The sequence below is a fragment of the Oncorhynchus tshawytscha genome, linkage group LG23 (assembly GCF_018296145.1).
Source record: "Oncorhynchus tshawytscha isolate Ot180627B linkage group LG23, Otsh_v2.0, whole genome shotgun sequence".
NCBI classification, from domain to species: Eukaryota; Metazoa; Chordata; class Actinopteri; order Salmoniformes; family Salmonidae; genus Oncorhynchus; species Oncorhynchus tshawytscha.
The window spans coordinates 27,392,924-27,418,489 of NC_056451.1; the positions used below are offsets into that span (position 1 = coordinate 27,392,924).

General features: G+C 45.7%; 1 protein-coding gene across 1 annotated transcript in view; it reads left to right on the top strand.

Annotated features, from left to right (window-relative positions):
• The first annotated feature begins 1,242 nt into the window (after positions 1-1,242).
• LOC112242333 (ceramide synthase 2-like) overlaps positions 1,243-25,566 on the top strand; it is a 35,270-nt gene continuing 10,946 nt past the window's right edge. The window contains exons 1-4 of the mRNA XM_042305102.1: positions 1,243-1,819; positions 16,403-16,576; positions 17,895-18,012; positions 19,299-19,417. Of these exons, the coding sequence (XP_042161036.1) occupies positions 16,404-16,576; positions 17,895-18,012; positions 19,299-19,417 (410 nt within the window). The 5' untranslated portion in view covers positions 1,243-1,819; position 16,403. The remainder of the gene's footprint in view (positions 1,820-16,402; positions 16,577-17,894; positions 18,013-19,298; positions 19,418-25,566) is intronic.

Here is a 25,566-nt window from a genome sequence, read left to right on the forward strand (position 1 = left end):
TCAGTCGTCCTGGTCCCTTTGCAGAAAAACAGCCCCAAAGCATGATGTTTCTACCCCCATGCTTCACAGTAGGTATGGTGTTCTTTGGATGCAACTCAGCATTCTTTGTCCTCCAAACACGACGAGTTGAGTTTTTACCAAAAAGTTATATTTTGGTTTCATCTGACCATATGACATTCTCCCAATCTTCTTCTGGATCATCCAAATGCTCTCTAGCAAACTTCAGACGGGCCTGGACATGTACTGGCTTAAGCAGTGGGACACGTCTGGCACTGCAGGATTTGAGTCCCTGGCGGCGTAGTGTGTTACTGATGGTAGACTTTGTTACTTTGGTCCCAGCTCTCTGCAGGTCATTCACTAGGTCCCCCCGTGTGGTTCTGCGATTTTTGCTCACTGTTCTTGTGAATATTTTGACCCCACGGGGTGAGATCTTGCGTGGAGCCCCAGATCGAGATTATCAGTGGTCTTGTATGTCTTCCATTTCCTAATAATTGCTCCCACAGTTGATTTCTTCAAGCCAAGCTGCTTACGTATTGCAGATTCAGTCTTCCCAGCCTGGTGCAGGTCTACAATTTTGTTTCTGGTGTCCTTTGACAGCTCTTTGGTCTTGGCCATAGTGGAGTTTGGAGTGTGACTGTTTGAGGTTGTGGACAGGTGTCTTTTATACTGATAACAAGTTCAAACAGGTGCCATTAATACAGGTAACGAGTGGAGGACATAGGAGCCTCTTAAAGAAGAAGTTACAGGTCTGTGAGAGCCAGAAATCTTGCTTGTTTGTAGGTGACCAAATACTTATTTTCCACCATAATTTGCAAATAAATTCATAAAAAATCCATAGGTTAGCTTATATTGTTTTTTTTAGGTTAGCCTATATTGTATTTTTTTTTAGGTTAGCCTATATTGTATTTTTTTTTAGGTTAGCCTATATTGTATTTTTTAGGTTAGCCTATATTGTATTTTTTAGGTTAGCCTATATTGTATTTTTTAGGTTAGCCTATATTGTATTTTTTAGGTTAGCCTATATTGTATTTTTTAGGTTAGCCTATATTGTATGTTTTAGGTTAGCCTATATTGTATTTTTTTTGTCGTTTACGCACTAATAGTTGGTAATGTAAATAGCCTTAATCACACCATTATTATAGAGAGAAGGGTAAAAGTGATTATTGAGGGCCGGAAACAAAATGCGGATGTGTGTGTGTCAGCCAAGTGTTCTCGTGCCTAAACGTCATCTGTGACTCTTCCTCCCAGTTATTTTCTATTTCACTCCTAGTCTCACCCCTCTCGCGGTCCGTTCTCCAGACGCAGCAGCTCGGCTGGTATACGCCTATTCCCGGCCAACCACCCTGTCCCACAGAGAGAAGAGAAAGAATACGTGGGACGAAAGATAAAGTATCCTAGCTTGTAGTTTAGATTTATCCAGGACAATCAGAGCGGATAGGTTTCTCCATCGACACAGAAAGAAACCCCGCCTTTACTCGTCTCGCGGTACCTCAACTTCTCCCACCTACTCTTTCTTTTTATCTCAATCCTTCATTCTATTAAAATTGTTTTTGACTGGATGGAAAGATGTGGATAAACTGCGGAAGTGGTCAGGTCGGACCCTAATCTAAAACAACGAGACACCCGGGCCGTCACGAACGCAGCAGGCAGAATATATTCAACAGGACGGAGCTATACTTTCTCTGGCTGGATTTGATTTTCTGCTCAGCGGTCGAACTTTCTGAAAATTGCATATAGGCTACCGCTGTCTGTTCTGTGTGCTCTAACTCAAAGTCTCATACATCGCCTTGGACCTCAGTGAGAGGGGATTGGGACCAAAGTAAGTACCGTTATCTCAATCACATCAATAGGACTGTTATTGTGATATAAACTGAATAACGGTTTCGTCTGAATATGCAGTGTTTCTACAATAGCCAACACTCTACACTGTTGTCTGTTCAAGTGTTGAAGGTTTTCAAGCTAATCCTACCCGTAACCCTAACTTTAACCACACGGCTAACCTTATGCCTAACCCTAACATTAAATTACTAACAAAATGCTTATTTTTTTCATTAATTTTTAAAATAGCCAATTTTGACTTTGTTGCTGCGCTGATCCTTTCGGTTATCTAGGCATGCAGCCCACAATGAAGCGCGATCACTTGGACACGCGTCATTACGCAAGACACGTACGTTTATCCTATGATTAAGGAACGCCGTTTGGGTCTTTGCGTGTCAAAAAATATACACTTCAAATAACACTATTTGATGTGTCAAATAAGCTTGTTGGACCTGAATATGACTGCACGTCACATAATCATTAAACGCGTTCATAAAGCTTTTACGTAGGTATTACACATTGATTACACAATCACTCGTATGTCATATGTCACAACGATTCACAACGTATGCGATGACGCTGGTAAAGTTGTCTTGCGCACCTACAACGCTGGTCATAAAAAAAGCTAGCTAGCTGATGGATGCAAACAATGTTCTTCCCCAAAAACATAGCAAAACAACATCTGTTTCAGTAGCTATAGTTAGACAATTAACTATATAGCTAGGTGTCATAATTTAAAAGAACCCTAATGTATAACAGTTTTTATTTGATTAATGGTGTTCGGACCCATCTCTGTGAAGCTAGCCAAAATAACGATTAGCCACAATACTGGACTTTGGGGTTAGCCAAAAGAAAGGTATGTCATTGACAGTGACGCAAATCGCTCTCATAATTAAATAGATCATGCTAATGGAGTTTGGAATGTTGTTATATAAAATCCAAAAAATATTATCATTTGTACATTTGAAAAAAAAAAAGTTGATATTACACTGGATAAATTAGACTTTAGCGTTGCATTGGGGGCATACTTACCTATGGATTGTGGATCAATGACATGGGGTATCAGTCTACTCAGTGACACCCAGAGAACATTAGCGTCGTAGCTCTTATTGTGGGACTCTGAAACATCTGTGAATTGAACCACATTTATAGTCAACCTACTATGTGTTTATGTGTAATTCTGTGTTGTTGTATGTGTCGAACTGCTTTGCTTTATCTTGGCCAGGTCGCAGTTGTAAATGAGAACTTGTTCTCAAGTGGCCTACCTGGTTAAATAAAGGTGAAATAAAAAAGTGCATTGAACACTATTCCAGAGGAAAAACAATACTGCGAGGATGTTTTGAAATCTGATAACTCTGAGGAGAATGTTGGGGGAAAATATATTAGGTATTGAGTAGACTGATACCCCATTTCAATGATCTCTAATCCTTAGGTAAAATGTACAGTGCAATATACACAATAGGCTGACTGGGGAGGTTATTTCGCAGATCGAATCCCTGAGCTGACAATGTAAAAATCTGTCGTTCTGCCCCTGAACAAGGCAGTTAACTCACTGTTCTTAGGCCGTCATTGAAAATAAGAATTTGTTCTTAACTGACTTGCCTAGTTAAATAAAGGTAAAATAAAAAAAACAAAATGTTACAGTCACAGTCCTGCTATAAGAGCTACAATGCTAATATGTGCGTAAACTCTTCACAGTTGTGTTCTGTGGGTGTCACCGAGTAGACTGATACCCCATTTCATTGCTTCACATTCCAACTTTGTTTAACATGATCTAGTCTAAATATGGCATGATTCCAACAGTAACCTTCTGCATCACTTTCAAAGAGGTACTTTTATTTTGAAGGCAAACCGCAAATTCCACGATTGTGCCTAATCCTTATTGTGGCTAGCTTCACAACACATAATCATTCCAGTCAAGCCTCACTCCTTTGTCATCAAATCAAATGTTATTTGTCACATGCGCCGAATACAACAGTGAAATGGTTACTTTCAAGCCCTCAACCAACAATGCAGTTTTAAGAAAATCCCCCAAAAAGTAAGAGATAAGAATAACAAAAAATTAAAGAGCAGCAGTAAATAACAATAGTGGGGCTGTATACAGGGGGTACAGAGTCAATGTGCGGGGGGCACCGGTGTCGAGGTAATTGAGGTAATTATGTACATGTAGGTAGAATTATTAAAGTGGCTATGCATAGATAATAACAGAGAGAAGCAGCAGAGTGTGTTGGGGGGGCATTTGTAGCCATTTGATTAGCACTGATCTGATAGAAGTGGACAGGACAGCTGGACCTCTGATGAAGCTAGCTGGCTGCTTATAACGTTAGCTTTGGGCAACAGGGTTAAATAGCTGGCTAGCTATTTATTTCCATAAACTGAAGTTCAATTTCAATAAGCGAACAACAAGTGGCTACCTAGCTAATACTTACTCGCAAGGATTCCTAATTCATTGCTAGGAATAATGAAAATGACTGCAGTTTCGACTGGTCATTGTTTTCAGGCTGGTTGTATTGGTGCTAGTGTAACAGTATAGACTTTGCGTCCGTCCCCTCGCCCCGACCTGGGCGCGAACCAGGGACGCTCTGCACACGTCAACAGTCACCCTTGAAGCATCGTTACCCATCGCTCCACAAAAGCTACGGCCCTTGCAGAGCAAGGGGTACCACTACTTCAGGGTCTCAGAGCAAGTGACGTCACCGATTGAAATGCTATTAGCGCACACCACCGCTAACTAGCTAGCCATTTCACATCCTTTACACTCACCACCCTTTTGACCTCCTCCTTTTCCGCAGCAATCAGTGATCTGGGTCACGGCACCAATGTAACAGTATAGACTTTATGTCCGTCCCCTCGCCTCGACTTGGGCGCGAACCAGGGACGCTCTGCACACGTCTACAGTCACCCTCGAAGCATCGTTACCCATCGCTCCACAAAAGCCGCAGCCCTTGCAGAGCAAGGGGAACCACTACTTCAAGGTCTCAGAGCAAGTGACATCACCGATTGAAACGCCACTAGTGTGCACCACCGCTAACTAGCTAGCCATTTCACATCGGCTACACTAGCTAGGTACCAAGCTAAAGCTAGCTACCCCAGAAGTTGCGGTCGAACAAATAATGCCTTATAATTAATGCCGTATTGTAAATATATCGTTCGTGGCCGGTGTGCGCTTGTTTGCAGACTTTTTATGTACAGCTTTGACAGTGCTACTGACAGTAGTGGTGGCGCTTGGCTTACACGTGCAAATTCAGCACACAAAACATTCTATAATAGAATTGTGTTATTTGACGTCAAATAGTGTCATTTCATGTGTCAAATAGTGTCATTTCATGTGTCAAATAGTGTTATTTCATGTGTCAAATAGTGTTATTTCATGTGTCAAATAGTGTCATTTCATGTGTCAAATAGTGTCATTTCATGTGTCAAATAGTGTAATTTCATGTGTCAAATAGTGTTATTTCATGTGTCAAATAGTGTTATTTCATGCGTCAAATAGTGTTATTTCATGTGTCAAATAGTGTTATTTCATGCGTCAAATAGTGTTATTTCATGTGTCAAATAGTGTTATTTCATGTGTCAAATAGTGTTATTTCATGTGTCAAATAGTGTTATTTCATGTGTCAAATAGTGTTATTTCATGTGTCAAATAGTGCTATAGCAAATAGTTCCATATATGATGAGACAATTGTGAACTCGGAAAAATATGAAGTCAAATCATGACGTCAGTGATCTTCAGGTCAAAAAGTCGGAGTTTTAGAAAGCGGTCCGAGTTCCTGAGTTGGAATTCCGAGTTGGGTTATTTTTCAGAGTGGGAGCTTGTTTTTTTTCGAGTTATCAGTTGTTTTGAACGCACGGAAGTCAGAGATTTCCGAGTTCACAGATGTTTTGAACACGGTATATGGCCTATTCTGTTTGGCTCCTTCTGACAAATTGTAAAATAAAAAAGCTTAAAAATACAATATGCAGAAATCGCTCAGCCTGGTTGCTAAAATTCTAATACTTTGCCTAATTTCAGTTTATGTGACAAAACAAGTGAAGTTAATCATTTCACAATCCAATCCACTGTGAAATAAATACATTTTCAATAACCCCAAATATTGAATTTTCAGCTGTTTGAAGCAGGTGTACAAAATCGAAGGTAAAAGCAGGAGAAATGAAACATAGCAATGGGAAGCATATGGAGTGGCATGTAGCAATGGGAAGCATATGGAGTGGCATGTAGCAATGGGAAGCATATGGAGTGGCATGTAGCAATGGGAAGCATATGGAGTGGCATGTAGCAATGGGAAGCATATGGAGTGGCATGTAGCAATGGGAAGCATATGGAGTGGCATGTAGCAATGGGAAGCATATGGAGTGGCATGTAGCAATGGGAAGCATATGGAGTGGCATGTAGCAATGGGAAGCATATGGAGTGGCATGTAGCAATGGGAAGCATATGGAGTGGCATGTAGCAATGGGAAGCATATGGAGTGGCATGTAGCAATGGGAAGCATATGGAGTGGCATGTAGCAATGGGAAGCATATGGAGTGGCATGTAGCAATGGGAAGCATATGGAGTGGCATGTAGCAATGGGAAGCATATGGAGTGGCATGTAGCAATGGGAAGCATATGGAGTGGCATGTAGCAATGGGAAGCATATGGAGTGGCATGTAGCAATGGGAAGCATATGGAGTGGCATGTAGCAATGGGAAGCATATGGAGTGGCATGTAGCAATGGGAAGCATATGGAGTGGCATGTAGCAATGGGAAGCATATGGAGTGGCATGTAGCAATGGGAAGCATATGGAGTGGCATGTAGCAATGGGAAGCATATGAAGTGGCATAGCAATGGGGCATATGGAGTGGCATGTAGCAATGGGAAGCATATGGAGTGGCATGTAGCAATGGGAAGCATATGGAGTGGCATGTAGCAATGGGAAGCATATGGAGTGGCATGTAGCAATGGGAAGCATATGGAGTGGCATGTAGCAATGGGAAGCATATGGAGTGGCATGTAGCAATGGGAAGCATATGGAGTGGCATGTAGCAATGGGAAGCATATGGAGTGGCATGTAGCAATGGGAAGCATATGGAGTGGCATGTAGCAATGGGAAGCATATGGAGTGGCATGTAGCAATGGGAAGCATATGGAGTGGCATGTAGCAATGGGAAGCATATGGAGTGGCATGTAGCAATGGGAAGCATATGGAGTGGCATGTAGCAATGGGAAGCATATGGAGTGGCATGTAGCAATGAATAAGATCAAATTAATTAGCTTAAACCACATATTTACTCTTCTTAACTTTTATTTTAAACCATATCTTGAACTTTTGACTGTCGGAAATGCATCCTTATTAAAAAGAACAGGTAAAAAGTGCTCACACAGACAGCATGATGTCACACAGACAGCATGATGTCACACAGACAGCATGATGTCACTGATCTTAAACACACTGATGGATCAATAGCTGACTGTTAACACATCAAAGATCTGAGTCCTAACTCTCTACCCTGCATCTATCCATTAGGCTTTACTCCTTCAATCACTTGTTATTTTTATGTGTACATTTTATTGCATGTCTGTCTGTGTGTGGCCCTCTAATTTCAGTAAAGTGCTCTTTTACAGGGTCACAGCAAGGAGTACAGTCCAACATCATCTTCCTCTGCCAGTTGGAGAGGGAGACAGACAGAACAGAATATTGCCGTTAAAAATGTCTCAGGCATGACCTGCATTAAAGTTAATTTTCAGTCATAATAATATAACATCAGTGTGTGTGTATGACTGGTGAGGATACAGAGGGTCACACTCTGGATCTCTAAACCTTCTAATCCGAGGTCATGAAATCCCATTTTTAGTTTGAGATTAACCAAACCAGAATGTGGACTTTAATCGGGTTGTGGATTGTATTACTTTAAATCGTTTAACCTGACATAATTTAGACCCACTGTTGGACAAAGTCTATCTTATTCAAGAGATTTTATCTCAGTAGGCCAAATCCTAATTTGAGGTCTGCCTGTCACGCAAACCTCCCATTGACTGGAAGCATGATTTACAACATGGCAGTATCAGTTATGAACGCTGATCTCAAATTACAATTAAGGTCACTGAAACTAGACAGGTCTCTCTCTCTCTCTCTCTCTCTCTCTCTCTCTCTCTCTACTCTACTCTGCTCTACACTTCTCTACTCTACTCTGCTCTACACTTCTCTACTCTACTCTGCTCTACACTTCTCTACTCTACTCTGCTCTACACTTCTCTACTCTACTCTGCTCTACACTTCTCTACTCTACTCTGCTCTACTCTACTCTGCTCTACACTTCTCTACTCTACTCTGCTCTACACTTCTCTACTCTACTCTGCTCTACACTTCTCTACTCTACTCTGCTCTACACTGCTCTACTCTACTCTGCTCTACACTTCTCTACTCTACTCTGCTCTACACTGCTCTACTCTATCCTGGTCGTCTCTGTGTGCCAGAGGATGTATGATATGCGTTATGACTCACCATGAATAGACGGTTTCCTCTGATAGACCAACAAGCACTCTCTCTCTCCCTCTCTCTCTCCCCTCATCCTCCCCTCCCCCTCTCCCTCTGCCCCCCAGGGGTTGAGAAACTCTATGTTAGTGTTAGTCTGCTTTGACTACTCACATTCTCCTGTCAGACAGTGCCACAGAAACAGAGGGAGGAAGAGAGATGGCACTTCCACTCTCCCATCCAGCCAGAGAGGAATCCTCCGTCTGATTGGCTCAGAAAAATGGCCAGAGTCCGGTCACATGATCCTGTCAGCCAATAGGAAGGGGAGTTGGGCTTCTGTCAGGAAAAGTGCTGTTGCAGGCTGGATCCTCTGGCTGACCTGAAAAAGTTTTTTTCTTTGATCTGTTGCGATGCGCACACACACACACACACACACACACTGACGCTCTTAGACTCAAGAACACTGGTATTGACTGAAATGTCACCACCATGTTTCTAATGTTTATCTAAATGAAATCTGTGATTCCTCCCATGGAGAGAGAGACCTCTAGACCATACGTTAGCATACTGACACCCCCAGGCCTACTCTACTGTTTACTGCAGGTACGGCTGCTTTACGTCCACATGATATTGTGAGTTGGGACCAGTGGTTATCACACAGGGAAGTGAGTCCGGCCTTTATTGCTTCTCTGCTGTGTGTGATGTGTTATGATCTTTGGACTGCTCTGTGGCTCTGTTTTGTAGCAGGGAAGATCCCTGTATCTGTGCTGTTGTGGTTGACTCTGCCTAGAAGACTCACCTATACAAGAATCAACTGCCTAAAACACAGCAGGACAGAGGAATTTCTATATCTACAATGTATGTTGCTTTTAAGAATTGTCTTCTTAGGAGTGTGCAGTAGTTGTAAGCAATGTACTGTGTCCTACCCTCCTCTTTGCTCTGTGTACATCTGCTCGTTAGTGTTGTGATCTTCAACAGCATTTTACAGAGTTCCGTACTACATTTCTAGAATAGCAGGCAATCTGGGTGATGTGCCCTAAAGGCATGGAAAGTAGAAGAGTTCAATACCTCTGCTAGTGTGCTCACAGAAAGTCAACAGGGTTATTCACCTGTCCAGCCCCCCCCCGCGCCGCCTCCTGTCTGTCTCCTGACCCTGACCCTCCTGACCCTCCCTCCCTTCCTCCCTGCCTCTGAGTTCAGCAGGATGATGTTGTATCAGTAATCCCATGATGCTAGCAGGAATGCTATGCTGCAGAGGAGTGACAGGTGAAACAAAAGCACTAATGCTGTCTCAATAGCAGCAGCAACCCCCCAGGACTCAGTGTCATCAACCTTGCAGCGTTTCTACAACAGGGTGCAGGGGTTTGCCAAAACCTGCATCCTATAGCCCACGTTGGAGAAACTACTTTTGACACATCAACATGTGTCTATCTCACCACTTCTTGTTTTTAACATCATCTACACTAATCCCAATAGACTGGATAGGTGGAAGCTTTATAGCAGAGGTCCAGCTGTCCTGTCCGCTTCTATCAGATCAGTGCTGACAGAGGAGATGAGATGACGAGAGGAAGGCATTTTAGAGTATTGAGATACACCGCTGATGAAGGAAAGGAAATGAGGGGAAGACGATTGAGATGCAATCTCTCTGAGTTGTGACAGGAAATGTGTCTGGTGTTGATGAGTAACCTGCTATGATGTGGAATTAACTGAACAATGACAGTGTCTCAGGGGAGAGTGTGTGTGAGAAGGGAAGGCTTCTGTAGGCGTAACGTAGTGTTGTAACTTCATTTACTGTCTTGTTAGTGTGCCTGGTGTATGGGAATCCACGCCTACGTAACCTAAGCTATCCAAAGCTAGCCTAGCGTTAGCTAACATTTTTATTGAAGCTCAAACGGTCAGTTCTGTATTAGCCGGTAGCTCCTATCCGTTTCAATGTTAACCAATGTGAAAAGCCCAGTTTATCTCAGTGTATGCTACCGTTGGGTGTCAGCGGCACTCCCTTCCCTGGCTGTATATCAGTCCTTAATGTGTGTGTAAATCCAGCTGCATAGTTGAAAGAGAGCCAGGCCTGCTCTGGGTCTGGGAGTAATGTTAGGCAGGGAAGGAAGGAGGGAGGCAGGCCTGCTCTGTGTCTGGGTCTGGGAGTAATGTTAGGCAGGGAAGGAAGGAGAGAGCCAGGCCTGCTCTGTGTCTGGGTCTGGGAGTAATGTTAGGCAGGGAAGGAAGGAGGGAGGCAGGCCTGCTCTGTGTCTGGGTCTGGGAGTAATGTTAGGCAGGGAAGGAAGGAGGGAGGCAGGCCTGCTCTGTGTCTGGGTCTGTGAGTAATGTTAGGCAGGGAAGGAAGGAGGGAGGCAGGCCTGCTCTGTGTCTGGGTCTGTGAGTAATGTTAGGCAGGGAAGGAAGGAGGGAGGCAGGCCTGCTCTGTGTCTGGGTCTGGGAGTAATGTTAGGCAGGGAAGGAAGGAGGGAGGCAGGCCTGCTCTGTGTCTGGGTCTGTGAGTAATGTTAGGCAGGGAAGGAAGGAGGGAGGGAGGCAGGCAGCGAGGTAGGCATGGAGAGAGGCCTCGCTCTGCCTCTCTGAGCTTCCATCAGCTGGGGAGGGAACCTACTCAATGAGGCAAGTCCTGGAGGGGTTGAGGAGAATCGGGGGAGTGGGTTGGGTAGGGTATAGGAGGGTGGCGTCAGAGAGGATTAGGGTAGTGGTTTGGAGAGGGTTTAGGGTGCTGGGTTTAGGGTGTAGGGTTTAGGGCTGAGTGGTGATAGGGGAGTGGTGTGTGGGAGGACATTCTGACTCAGCACAGATAGATGATTCACAGCAAAAAAATCCGCCATGATTCCTAGTGTCCCCCACTCAACTCCCATCCCCATCCTACCACACCCAAATCACAGTCAAAGTGAAGCTTCTCTCTACTTTTCTCTCTCTGAAACCACGAAGCGCCTGTCATAAATCAGGAAGCCAAGTGTTTGTTTCTTGGGCTTCAGGAATGTAACTGAAGAAGTGCCTCAGGCCTTGAAAAAGAAGAAAATAACTGATTGAAAGTAAGGTGATATCATCTTGCAACGTGGTCTCAGAGCATTTTGTATTATTCTGTACGTAAATCCAAAACACGCCATTTATACCGAACAAAAATATAAAAACATAACATGCGACAATTTCAAAGATTTTACAGTTCATATAAGGAACTTGTCAATTTAGGTAAATTCATTAAGCCCTAAAATATGGATTTCACATGACTGGGAATACAGATATGCATCTGTTGGTCACAGATACCTTTTTAAAAAAAGGACGTGGATCAGAAAACCAGTCAATGTATCTGGTGTGACCACCATTTGCCTCATGCAGCGTGACACATTGTAACGCACTTCTATGAGTAGTGGGTGCGGAGTCAGGCGCAGGGAACAGAGGGTAAAGGACAATTGTTTTTTATTCCGGCGCAGGAAAACGGTCACGCCAAAACACCAGGCACATAACAAAGACCGGCCCAAAAACAGGACCCAACCAGTCCGGAGAAAAACAAGAACATCGCACAAACACGAACAGAGAAATAAACCGGCACAAAAGCAGGCATCACCGGCTTCAATAGCCCGACTAAAACCTAAACAAGAAACAGGTGTAACCAATAAGACAAAACCAACAGAAAGGGAAAAAGGGATCGTGCCAGCTAGTAGACCGGTGACGACGAGCACCGAGCGCCGCCCGAACAGGAAGAGGAACCACCTTTGGTGGGAGTCGTGACACACATCTCCTGATCAGGCTGTTAATTGTGGCCCAGTCCTCTCCAATGGCTGTGAGAAGTTGCTGGATATTGGTGGGAACTGGAACACGCTGTCGTACACGTCATTCCAGAGCATCCCAAATATGCTCGATTGGCGACATGTCTGGTGAGTATACAGGCCATGGAAGAACTGTGACATTTTCAGCTTCCAGGAATTGTGTATAGATCCTTGCGACATAGAGCTGTGCATTATCATGCTGAAATATGGCAGCAGATTAATGGCATGGCAATGGGCCTCAGGATCTCATCACGGTATCTCTGTGCATTCAAATTGCCATCGATAAAATGCAATTGTGTTTGGGTTGGCTGAAAGGGTTAGGGGAAGGGTTAGCTAACATGCTACATCAGCAAAAAAAGAAACGTCCCTTTTTCAGGACCCTGTCTTTCACAAGATAATTTGTAAAAATCCAAATAACTTCACAGATCTTCATTGTAAAGGGTTTAAACACTGTTTCCCATGCTTGTTCCCCATGCTTGTTCAATGAACCATAAACAATTAATGAACATGCACCTGTGGAACGGTCGTTAAGACACTAACAGCTTACAGGCGGTAGGCAATTAAGGTCACAGTTATGAAAACTTAGGACACTAAAGATGCCTTTCTACTGACTCTGAAAAACACCAAAAGAACTGCTCATCTGCGTGAACGTGCCTTAGGCATGCTGCAAGGCGGCATGAGGACTGCAGATGTGGCCAGGGCAATAAATTGCAATGTCTGTACTGTGAGATGCCTAAGACAGCGCTACAGGGAGACAGGACGGACAGCTGATCATCCTCGCAGTGGCAGACCACGTGTAACAACACCTGCACAGGATTGGTACATCCAAACATCACACCTGCAGGACAGGTACAGGATGGCAACAACAACTGCCCGAGTTACACCAGGAACGCACAATCCCTCCATCAGTGCTCAGACTGTCCTCAATAGGCTGATAGGGGCTGGACTGAGGGCATGTAGGCCTGTTGTAAGGCAGGTCCTCACCAGACATAACCGGCAACAACATCGCCTATGGGCACAAACCCACCGTCGCTGGACCAGACAGGACTGGCAAAAAGTGCTCTTCACTGACGAGTTGCGGTTTTGTCTCACCGGGGGTGATGGTCGGATTTGCGTTTATCGTCGAAGGAATGAGCGTTACACCAAGGCCTGTACTCTGGAGCGGGATGGATTTGGAGGTGGAGGGTCCATCATGGTCTGGGGCGGTGTGTCACAGCATCATCGGACTGAGCTTGTTGTCATTGCAGGCAATCTCAACGCTGTGCGTTACAGGGAAGACATCCTCTGTCCTCATGTGGTACCCTTCCTGCAGGCTCATCCTGACATGACCCTCCAGCAGGACAATGTCACCAGCCATACTGCTCGTTCTGTGCGTGATTTCCTAAAAGACAGGAATTTTAGTGGTTTGCCATGGCCAGCGAAGAGCTCGGATCTCAATCCCATTGAGCATGTCTGGGACCAGTTGGATCGGAGGGTGAGGGCTAGGACCATTCCCCTCAGAATTGTCCGGGAACTTGCAGGTGCCTTGGTGGAAGAGTGGGGTAACATCTCACAGCAAGAACGTGCAAATCTGGTGCAGTCCATGAGGAGGAGATGCACTGCAATACTTAATGCAGCTGGTGGCCACACCAGATACTGACTTTTGATTTTGACCCCCCCCTTTGTTCAGGGACACATTATTCCATTTCTGTTAGTCACATGTCTGTGGAACTTATTCAGTTTATGTCTCAGTTGTTGAATCTTGTTATGTTCGTACAAATATTTACACATGTTAAGATTGCTGAAAATAAACGAAGTGGACAGTGAGAGGTCGTTTCTTTTTTAGCTGAGTTTATTTGCAAAGTAGCTATAAAGTAGTTGCAAAATGGGCAATTAGCTAAAATGCTAAAGTTGTCTGATGAGATTGAAACACGCAACCTTTGGGTTTCTAGATGTTTGTGTTGCTAGACGTTTGTATTATACTCCCACCCATCCACCCCTAACAACCACCCTCCTTTTGTTTTTGCTTTAAGTAACCTTACAGTGCCTTGCAAAAGTATTCGGCCCCCTTGAACTTTGCGACCTTTTGCCACATTTCAGGCTTCAAACATAAAGATATAAAACTGTATTTTTTTGTGAAGAATCAACAACAAGTGGGACACAATCATGAAGTGGAACGACATTTATTGGATATTTCAAACTTTTTTAACATATCAAAAACTGAAAAATTGGGCGTGCAAAATTATTCAGCCCCTTTACTTTCAGTGCAGCAAACTCTCTCCAGAAGTTCAGTGAGGATCTCTGAATGATCCAATGTTGACCTACATGACTAATGATGATAAATACAATCCACCTGGCAAAGTTTTACAGGGATGGTAAAAACATCTTGATTGCCATAGCAACTTCAGGGGAACTGGGCAGAAGAGTTGTTCTTCAAATACAGCAGTTCTGCAACATCTTTAATTTAGCCTCTGATTCTCCTTAATTGCCGGCCTCAACAGGTTACGGAAAGAGATGAACTGTAGCCTATTGAAAGCTCTGGGGACAGGTCGTCTGGATACTTTACAGTCAATACATTGGCAGATGCAAACAGATGATCATCTTTAGCGGCCAACAGTTCTTGAGGGCTTGAACAAAAAAAGCTGTTTGCTATTTCGTTCATACTGGTGAACCGGCATTTGAGTTGTGGGGTTGCAAACTCAACAGTGCCTTATCTCAGGTATACCTTGGCATACATCATTCAAGACTGTTTCAATTGTGTGCAGCGCAATGGACATATAATGTCACAGGAAGGACTGTCTGGGTTGGCAATACTCAGTATAGAGAACAGTTGGGCCAGTAACCTGGACCTACAGACTGTGGTGAAAACATGTGCACACAAAAAAGCAGAGCGACAGTCGCAAACACTGTAGCTACTATAGGCCTCTACATAGAACAAAAAGAGAGACACAAGCACAGACAGTCACAAACACTGTAGCTACTATAGGCCTCTACATAGAACAAAAAGAGAGACACAAGCACAGACAGTCACAAACACTGTAGCTACTATAGGCCTCTACATTAGAACAAAAAGAGAGACACAAGCACAGACAGTCACAAACACTGTAGCTACTATAGGCCTCTACATAGAACAAAAAGAGAGACACAAGCAGACAGTCACAAACACTGTAGCTACTATAGGCCTCTACATAGAACAAAAAGAGAGACACAAGCACAGACAGTCACAAACACTGTAGCTACTATAGGCCTCTACATAGAATAAAAAGAGAGACACAAGCACAGACAGTCACAAACACTGTAGCTACTATAGGCCTCTACATTAGAACAAAAAGAGAGACACAAGCACAGACAGTCACAAACACTGTAGCTACTATAGGCCTCTACATAGAACAAAAAGAGAGACACAAGCACAGACAGTCACAAACACTGTAGCTACTATAGGCCTCTACATAGAATAAAAAGAGAGACACAAGCACAGACACAGAGAGAAAGAGTAGCTAGTGATTTCCACTCCAGAGCCATGGCGCAGCAAGGGTCATCTGAGTGGGTGGGATTTTGAGCATAGGCACACTTTTCCCAGAAGGCAAGTCCAAGGCGGTTTAGGGCTCAACCCCCTTGTCTTCGTTGAAAGTGAGAAAACGACACAACAAGTGGGGGCAGCATGAGGTTGCCCGCGACCTTTGGATTCCATCTTTAATTTGAGCCAGTTTGCTACAGCAGGAAAATAATCCTACATCAACATGAATGTGATTATTATGTAGATTATAATGAATTTACATTTTGGTAGGGATTGATACATTTTACGTAAGGGAATATTAAGTCTGAAATTTCAAAATGGAAATTACAAACTTCAGAAGCCTTTTTAAACCTCAAATACACAACAAGTTTTACATTTCCTGCATTGCAGGACAGTTCTCCTACAACAGGGTGATCAAATGAAGATCCTACATCTGTAATTGAATGGGGAAGATTTGCACAATGTCATTACATCTAATTAGTTGGTGCTAATTCTTCCTATTCATTTGGCCTGCAGATTTCTCCCAACGCTTCGCGTTCCAATGCGTGTTATGTGGAGTTTATACAACATATGGTATAGATTAGAATATGGATCTGACTTCAGACGATTGTTGAGGTATGAACATTTCCTCTGATTGGGATGGTTCCTGTTTAACTGCGGTGAGAGAAATGGATAAATAAACATTCATTCAGTTAGGGATTTAACCCTTTCCATTCTTCCTGTGTCTGGCTAGGATGAGATAGAGAAGGATTAGACAGACATTGTGTCATAAAAGAGATCAGGAAGTAGACTACACATGGGACAACTGTTGTGTGTGTAAATGTCAGTATATTAACCATCTTCTCTGCTCTCTCCCCAGTATGGTGTCCAGTCTGAGCGAGTGGTTCTGGAATGAGCGGCTGTGGTTCCCTGAGGGGCTGGGTTGGGCTGACCTGGAGGACAAAGATGGCCGTGTCTACGCCAAGGCCAGCGACCTTTGGGTGGTGCTACCCATCGCCCTAGCCTTCCTCGTAATACGACAGATCTTCGAGAGGTCCGTCTGTCCGTCTGTCCGTCTGTCTGTTTGGCTGGCTGTCACCCCTCATACGATTAATCCTCTGACTCTTTACCCCATCTGTCTACATGTTAATACCTCTTCTCTTTCCCTCATCTGTCTACATGTTAATACCTCTTCTCTTTCCCCATCTGTCTACATGTTAATACCTCTTCTCTTTCCCTCATCTGTCTACATGTTAATACCTCTTCTCTTTCCCCATCTGTCTACATGTTAATACCTCTTCTCTTTCCCTCATCTGTCTACATGTTAATACCTCTTCTCTTTCCCCATCTGTCTACATGTTAATACCTCTTCTCTTTCCCCATCTGTCTACATGTTAATACCTCTTCTCTTTCCCCCATCTGTCTACATGTTTATACCTCTTCTCTTTCCCTCATCTGTCTACATGTTTATACCTCTTCTCTTTCCCTCATCTGTCTACATGTTAATACCTCTTCTCTTTCCCTCATCTGTCTACATGTTTATACCTCTTATCTGTCTTCATGTTTATACCTCTTATCTGTCTTCATGTTTATACCTCTTATCTGTCTACATGTTTATACCTCTTATCTGTCTACATGTTTATACCTCTTATCTGTCTTCATGTTTATACCTCTTATCTGTCTACATGTTTATACCTCTTATCTGTCTACATGTTTATACCTCTTATCTGTCTACATGTTTATACCTCTTATCTGTCTACATGTTAATACCTCTTCTTTTTCCCCCATCTGTCTACATGTTTATATTCCTACACCTCTCCCCCTCCTCCACGTGCTCCACCCTTTCCCCCTCCCTCCCTCCCTCCCTCCCTCCCTCCCTCCCTCCCTCCCTCCCTCCCTCCCTCCCTCCCTCCCTCCCTCCCTCCCTCCCTCCCTCCCTCCCTCCCTCCCTCCCTCCCTCCCTCCCTCCCTCCCTCCCTCCCTCTCTCCCTCTTTCCCTCTTTCCCTCTGTCCCTCCCTCCCTCCCTCCCTCTGTCCATCTTGTCCTCTCCACCGCTAATCTTTAATTACATTATTTTACCTTCAATCTGTAATTTAATCTCGGTCTGTTTTCACTGAGTCACTCTGATCATATCTCTGCTCCTCTTCTCCTCTGTGTCCTTTCCCTCCCTCTCTTCTCTTCTCTCACCCACCTGTATGTTGTGTGTTAGCTTAGCAATAAGTCAACCTTTCTCTGTCACTCTCTCTCTATCACTTTCTCTCCTTCCCTTCATACCTCTCCATCCTCCCTCATGATAATATCAAACCGTATCATGCCGTCTCTCTCTCTTCCTCCCATCTCATCCCTCTCTCCCCCCTCTCTGTGTGTGCAGGTTAGTGGCCACCCCACTGGCTGCTGTCATGGGGGTGAAGGAGAAAGTTCGGCTCATAGTCTCACACAACCCCACACTGGAGTCCTTCTACTGTAACACAACCAAGAACCCCTCACAGGTAACACAACTAAAAAAGACTACACCAATGCATGCAAGCACAGAGACACATGCACACAGGTATGCATGCACACACATGAACACATTAACACTACACAATTGCTACAGATCTTAATTTGTTCAGTCTTTTGTTGCAAAAAGAATTCAGCACAGCAGGAAATGTAAACTTGTGGATTTTTAGTTTTAAAAAGGCTTCTAAAGTTTGTCATTTCAGACTTGATTTGCCCTAATGAAAAATGTATCAACCCCTAATTATAATCCATATAATAATTCACATATCCTGTTGCTGCATAATTATTTTCCTGCTCTAGCAAACTGACTCAAATTAAGATCCTACATCTGTATACAGCACCACATAACCTGACTCAAATTAAGATCCTACATCTGTATACAGCACCACACAAATCATTATGCTAAACTGTATCCCTTTCTACCCTTCTCCCTCCTTCCTCCCTTTCTCTCTCCCCCTATCCCCTGCTCTCTCTTCCGCCTCCCTTTCTCTCTCCCCCTATCCCCGCTCTCCCTCCCTCCTCCCTTTCGCTCTCCCCCTATCCCCGTTCTCTCTCCCTCCTCCCTTTCTCTCTCCCCCTATTCTCCCGCTCTCTCTCCCTCCTCCCTTTCTCTCTCCGCCTATCCCCCGCTCTCCCTCCCTCCTCCCTTTCTCTCTCCTATCCCCCGCTCTCTCTCCCTCCTCCCTTTCTCTCTCCCCCTATCCCACGCTCCCTCCCTCCTCCCTTTCTCTCTCCCCTTATTCTCCCGCTCTCCCTCCCTCCTCCCTTTCTCTATCCCCCGCTCTCCCTCCCTCCTCCCTTTCTCTCTCCCCTTATTCTCCTGCTCTCCCTCCCTCCTCCCTTTCTCTCTCCCCCTATCCCCCGCTCTCCCTCCCTCCTCCCTTTCTCTCTCCCCCTATCCCCCGCTCTCTCTCCCTCCTCCCTTTCTCTATCCCCGCTCTCTCTCCCTCCTCCCTTTCTCTCTCCACCTATCCCCCGCTCTCCCTCCCTCCTCCCTTTCTCTCTCCCCTTATTCTCCCGCTCTCCCTCCCTCCTCCCTTTCTCTCTCCTCCTATCCCCCACTCTCTCTCCCTCCTCCCTTTCTCTATGCCCGCTCTCTCTCCCTCCTCCCTTTCTCTCTCCACCTATCCCCCCGCTCTCTCTCCCTCCTCCCTTTCTCTCTCCCCCTATCCCCCGCTCTCCCTCCCTCCTCCCTTTCTCTCTCCCCCTATCCCCCGCTCCCTCCCTCCTCCCTTTCTCTCTCCCTCTATTCCCCCGCTCTCCCTCCCTCCTACAGAGTTCTATAGACAGTCTGTGTAAGCAGACAGGTTGTTCAGAGAGACAGGTGCAGAGATGGTTCAGGAGACGCAGGAACCAGGACCGACCCAGTCTACTGAAGAAGTTCAAAGAGGCCAGGTACACACACACACACACACACACACACACAAATACCTATATGCATACACACTCCCACACATGTACACACACACACATGCATGAACACAGGCACAAAACAAGACAACAACACAACAGCTTCACAAACAGCTGCTCAATGCCAATCTGTCACCAACACACCCACATGCACAGACACACACGTGCTGACATTGGCCTGTGAGCACATGTCTGAGTGTTAAAGCATGAGTCTATTTACAGTATATCTGACACTCATTATATTGCCAGCCTGGTTTTATCAAGGCTCCTCCTACCCCCCAGGCCACACACACACACGCCGCCCACCCCTCACATCCCTCACCAGTTCCAGGAGACAGTTTGGCCCTATCAGCAGAATCAATTTATATCCCAACAGTGTGTGTCATTGTTATTGGACTGAGACAGTGGCTGTGTTACACTAATACTGACATTAATATCACAATCACTAGTGTAGATAACAACCCGTAGTTAATATCACAATCACTAGTGTAGATATAACCTGTAGTTAATATCACAATCACTAGTGTAGATAACAACCTGTAGTTAATATCACAATCACTAGTGTAGATAACAACCTGTAGTTAATATCACAATCACTAGTGTAGATAACAACCTGGAGTTAATATTGTACAGTACTGGAGGTCTCTATCTGTAGTCAGCAGGTTGTTGTGTTGTACAGTACTGGAGGTCTCTATCTGTAGTCAGCAGGTTGTTGTTGTACAGTCCTGGAGGTCTCTATCTGTAGTCAGCAGGTTGTTGTGTTGTACATTACTGGAGGTCTCTATCTGTAGTAGGCAGGTTGTTGTTTTGTACATTACTGGAGGTCTCTATCTGTAGTAGGCAGGTTGGTGTTTTGTACATTACTGGAGGTCTCTATCTGTAGTCAGCAGGTTGTTGTGTTGTACAGTACTGGATGTCTCTATCTGTAGTCAGCAGGTTGTTGTTGTACAGTACTGGAGGTCTCTATCTGTAGTCAGCAGGTTGTTGTGTTGTACATTACTGGAGGTCTCTATCTGTAGTCAGCAGGTTGTTGTGTTGTACATTACTGGAGGTCTCTATCTGTAGTCAGCAGGTTGTTGTGTTGTACATTACTGGAGGTCTCTATCTGTAGTCAGCAGGTTGTTGTGTTGTACATTACTGGAGGTCTCTATCTGTAGTCAGCAGGTTGTTGTGTTGTACATTACTGGAGGTCTCTATCTGTAGTCAGCAGGTTGTTGTTGTACAGTACTGGAGGTCTCTATCTGTAGTCAGCAGGTTGTTGTGTTGTACAGTACTGGAGGTCTCTATCTGTAGTCAGCAGGTTGTTGTGTTGTACAGTACTGGAGGTCTCTATCTGTAGTCAGCAGGTTGTTGTGTTGTACAGTACTGGAGGTCTCTATCTGTAGTCAGCAGGTTGTTGTGTTGTACAGTACTGGAGGTCTCTATCTGTAGTCAGCAGGTTGTTGTTGTACAGTACTGGAGGTCTCTATCTGTAGTCAGCAGGTTGTTGTGTTGTACATTACTGGAGGTCTCTATCTGTAGTCAGCAGGTTGTTGTGTTGTACATTACTGGAGGTCTGGTCTCTATCTGTGACAAGACTGAACTGTGAGGCTACTGTATGACTGTTCCCATTGTGTGCTGGGAAGTTTGCACGGGACTGGTCCATTACAGTTTAACAGATTGTGTGTATGTTCTCTTACTGTACTTATAAGTGCATTCAGAAAGTATTCAGACCCCTTCACTTTTGCCACATTTTTTTACATTACAGCATTATTCTAAAATGGATTACATATATTTTTTCCTTCATCAATCTAGATACAATACCCCATAATGACAAAGTGATAACAGGTTTTTAGAAATTTGTGCAAATGTATTAAAAATAAAAAACTGAAATACTTTATTTACATAAGTATTCAGACCATTTGCTATGAGATTTGAAATTGAGCTCTGTTTCATCCTTTTTCCATTGATCATCCTTGATGTTTCTCAACTTGATTAGAGTCCACATTTGGTCAAATGTATTGACTGGACATCATTAGGAAAGGCACACACCTGTCTATATAAGGTCCCACAGTTGACAGTGCATGTCAGAGCAAAAACCAAGCCATGAGGTCAAAGGAATTGTCCATAGAGCTCCGGGGCAGGATTGTGTCGAGGCACAGATCTGGGAAGGGTATCAAAAAATGTCTGCAGCATTGCAGGTCCTCAAGAACACAGTGGCCTCCATCATTCTTAAATGAACTAAGTTTGGAACCAGTAAGACTCTTCCTAGAGCTGGCCGCCCAGTCAAACTGAGAAATCAGGGGAGAAGGGCCTTGGTCAGGGAGGTGACCAAGAACCCTATGGTCACTCTATGGGAGAACCTTCCAGAAAGGGAAAGGTAGATACCTTGTCAGTTGTACAACTGAATGCATTCAACTGAAATGTGTCTTCCACATTTAACCCAACCCCTCTGAATCAGAGAGTTGCGGGGGGCTGCCATAATCCACATCCACGGCCCGGGGAACCCATCTCTGCAGCACTCCACCAATCAGGCCTTTATGGTAGAGTGGCCAGACGGAAGCCACTCCTCAGTAAAAGGCAGATGACAGCCCTGCTTGAAAAAAATAATCTGTTCAGATGAAACCAAGATTGAACTATTTGACCTGAATGCCAACGTGGCACCCATCCCTACGGTGAAGCATGGTGGTGGCAGCATCATGCTGTGGGGATGTTTTTCAGCAGCAGGAACTGGGTGACGAGGGAAAGATGAACAGAGCAAAGTACAGAGAGATCCTTGATAAAAACCTGTTCAGGACCTCTGCCTGGGGTGAAGGGTCATCTTCCAAAAGGTCAATGACTCTGAGCACACAGCCTAGACAACACAGGGGTGGTTTCGGGACAAGTCTCTGAATGTCCTTGAGTGGCCCAGCCAGAGCCTGGACTTGAACCCGATCGAACATTTCTGGAGAAACTGGTCAGCGACGCTCCCCATTCAACCTGACAGAGTTTGAGAGGATCTGCAGAGAAGAATGGGAGAAACTCCCAAAATACAGGTGTGCTCCCCAAATACAGGTGTGCCAAGCTTGTAGGGTCATACCCAAGAAGACTCGAGGCCATAATCGCTGACAAAGGTGCTTCAACAAAGTACTGAGTAAAGGGTCTGAATACTTCTGGAAATGTGATATTTAAGTTTTGTATTTTTAATACATTTGCAATAATATCTAAAAAGCTGTTTTTACTTTGTCATAATGGGGTATTGTGTGTAGATTGATGTGGGAAAAAACGATTGTTACGGCTTTCTTCCGTCGAAGGAGAGTCGGACCAAAATGCAGCGTGGTTAAATCGAGACATCTTTAATGACGATAAATACGAAACATACAAAAACAACAAACGGAGATGTGAAAACCTAATACAGCCTGTCTGGTGACAACTAACACAGAGACAGGAACAATCACCCACAAACACACAGTGAAACCCAGGCTACCTAAATATGGTTCCCAATCAGAGACAACGAGAATCACCTGACTCTGATTGAGAACCGCCTCAGGCAGCCATAGACTATGCTAGACACCCCTACTCAGCCACAATCCCAATACCTACTAAAACCCCAATACAAAAACACAACACAAAATAAACCCATGTCACACCCTGGCCTGACCAAATAAATAGAAAACACAAAATACTAAGACCAGGGCGTGACAGAACCCCCCCCCCAAGGTGCGGACTCCCGGCCGCACACTAAAACCCATAGGGGAGGGTCCGGGTGGGCGTCTGTCCACGGTGGCGGCTCGGGACGTGGACCCCACTCCAACCAAGTCTTAGTCCCCCTGTAACGCGTCCTTTGATTGGCGACCCTCGCCGCCGACCTTGGCCTAATAACCCTCACCAAGGACCCCACTGGACTGAGGGGCAGCTCGGGACTGAGGTGGAAGCTCGGGACTGAGGTGGAAGCTCGGGACTGAGGGGAAGCTCGGGACTGAGGGGAAGCTCGGGACTGAGGGGTAGCTCAGCATCGGGGGGAAGCCCAGCACTGAGGGGAAGCCCAGCACTGAGGGGAAGCCCAGCACTGAGAGGAAGCCCAGCACTGAGAGGAAGCTCAGGCAGGTAGTTGGATCCGGCAGATCCTGGCTGACTGGCGGATCTGGAAGAGTCTGGCTGACTGGCAGATCTGGAAGAGTCTGGTTGACTGGCAGGTCTGGAAGAGTCTGGTTGACTGGCAGGTCTGGAAGAGTCTGGCTGACTGGCAGATCTGGAAGAGTCTGGCTGACTGGCAGATCTGGAAGAGTCTGGCTGACTGGCAGATCTGGAAGAGTCTGGCTGACTGGCAGATCTGGAAGAGTCTGGCTGACTGGCGGATCCAGGCAGACTGACGGATCTGGCTGCTCCATGTAGACTGGCAGCTCTGGCTGCTCCATGCAGACTGACATCTCTGGCTGCTCCATGCAGACTGACAGCTCTGGCTGCTCCATGCAGGCTGACAGCTCTGGCTGCTCCATGCAGGCTGGCAGCTCAGGCTGCTCCATGCAGGCTGGCAGCTCTGGCTGCGCTGAACAGGCAGGAGACTCCAGCAGCGCTGTAGAGGAGGAAGGCTCTGGCAGCGCTGAACATGCGGGAGACTCCGGCAGCGCAGGAGAGGAGGAAGGCACTGGCTGCGCTAAACAGGCGGGAGACTCCAGCAGCGCTGTAGAGGAGGAAGGCTCTGGCTGCGCTGAACAGGCGGCAGACTCCGGCAGCGCTGGAGAGGAGGAAGGCTCTGATAGCGCTAAACAGGCGGGAGACTCCTACAGCGCTGGAGAGGAGAAAGGCTCTGACAGCGCTAAACAGGCGAGGCGCACTGAAGGCCTGGTGCGTGGTGCTGGAACTGGTGGTACTGGACCGAGGACACGCACAGGAAGCCTGGTGCGGGGAGCTGCCACCGGAGGACTGGTGTGTGAAGGTGGCACAGGATGGACCGGACCGTGAAGGTGTACTGGAGAGCCTGAGAGCAGGGCTGGCACAGGACGTGCAAGGCTAGGTAGGTACACAGGAGGGCTAGTGCGTGAGGCTGGCACAATTTTCACCAGCCGACTAACACGCACCTCAGGACGAGTATGGAGCGCTGACCCAGGTGCCATCAAATCCCCGACTCGCTCCGTCGGACAAATATTGTACCTAAAGCACCAAACTAGCAACTCCCTCATTACTCTCTCCTCCAATTTCCCCATTAACTCCTTCACAGTCTCTGCTTCGCTCATCTCTAACACCGGCTCTGGTTCTGGTCTCCTCCTTGGCTCCTCACTATAAACAGGGAGAGTTGGCTCAGGTCTGACTCCTGACTCTGCCACTCTCTCCCTGAGCCCCCCCCCCCAATACATTTTTGGGGCTGACTCTCGTTCTTCCGTCCGCGCCGCCATGCCTGCTTCGCCAACTCCATTCTCCGATAACCTGCTTCGCACTGCTCCAGCGAATCCCAGGCGGGCTCCGGCACTTTCTCTGGGTCGACAGCCCACCTGTCTATTTCCTCCCAAGTAGTGTAGTCCCGATATTGTTGCTCCTGCTGCCGCTGTTGCTTCTCCTCATACCAGCGCCTCTCAGCTCTCGCCGCCTCCAGTTCTTCTTTGGGGCGGCGATATTCTCCAGGCTGATCCCAGGGTCCTTCTCCGAACAATTCATCCTCCCATGTCCATTCCTCTCTTTGTTGCTTCTGCTGTCGCTGCCTGTCACCACGCTGCTTGGTCCAGTTGTGGTGGGTGATTCTGTTACGGCTTTCTTCCGTCGAAGGAGAGTCGGACCAAAATGCAGCGTGGTTAAATCGAGACATCTTTAATGACGATAAATACGAAACATACAAAAACAACAAACGGAGATGTGAAAACCTAATACAGCCTGTCTGGTGACAACTAACACAGAGACAGGAACAATCACCCACAAACACACAGTGAAACCCAGGCTACCTAAATATGGTTCCCAATCAGAGACAACGAGAATCACCTGACTGATTGAGAACCGCCCCAGGCAGCCATAGACTATGCTAGACACCCCTACACAGCCACAATCCCAATACCTACTAAAACCCCAATACAAAAACACAACACAAAATAAACCCATGTCACACCCTGGCCTGACCAAATAAATAGAAAACACAAAATACTAAGACCAGGGCGTGACAACGATTTAATCAATTTTAGAATAAG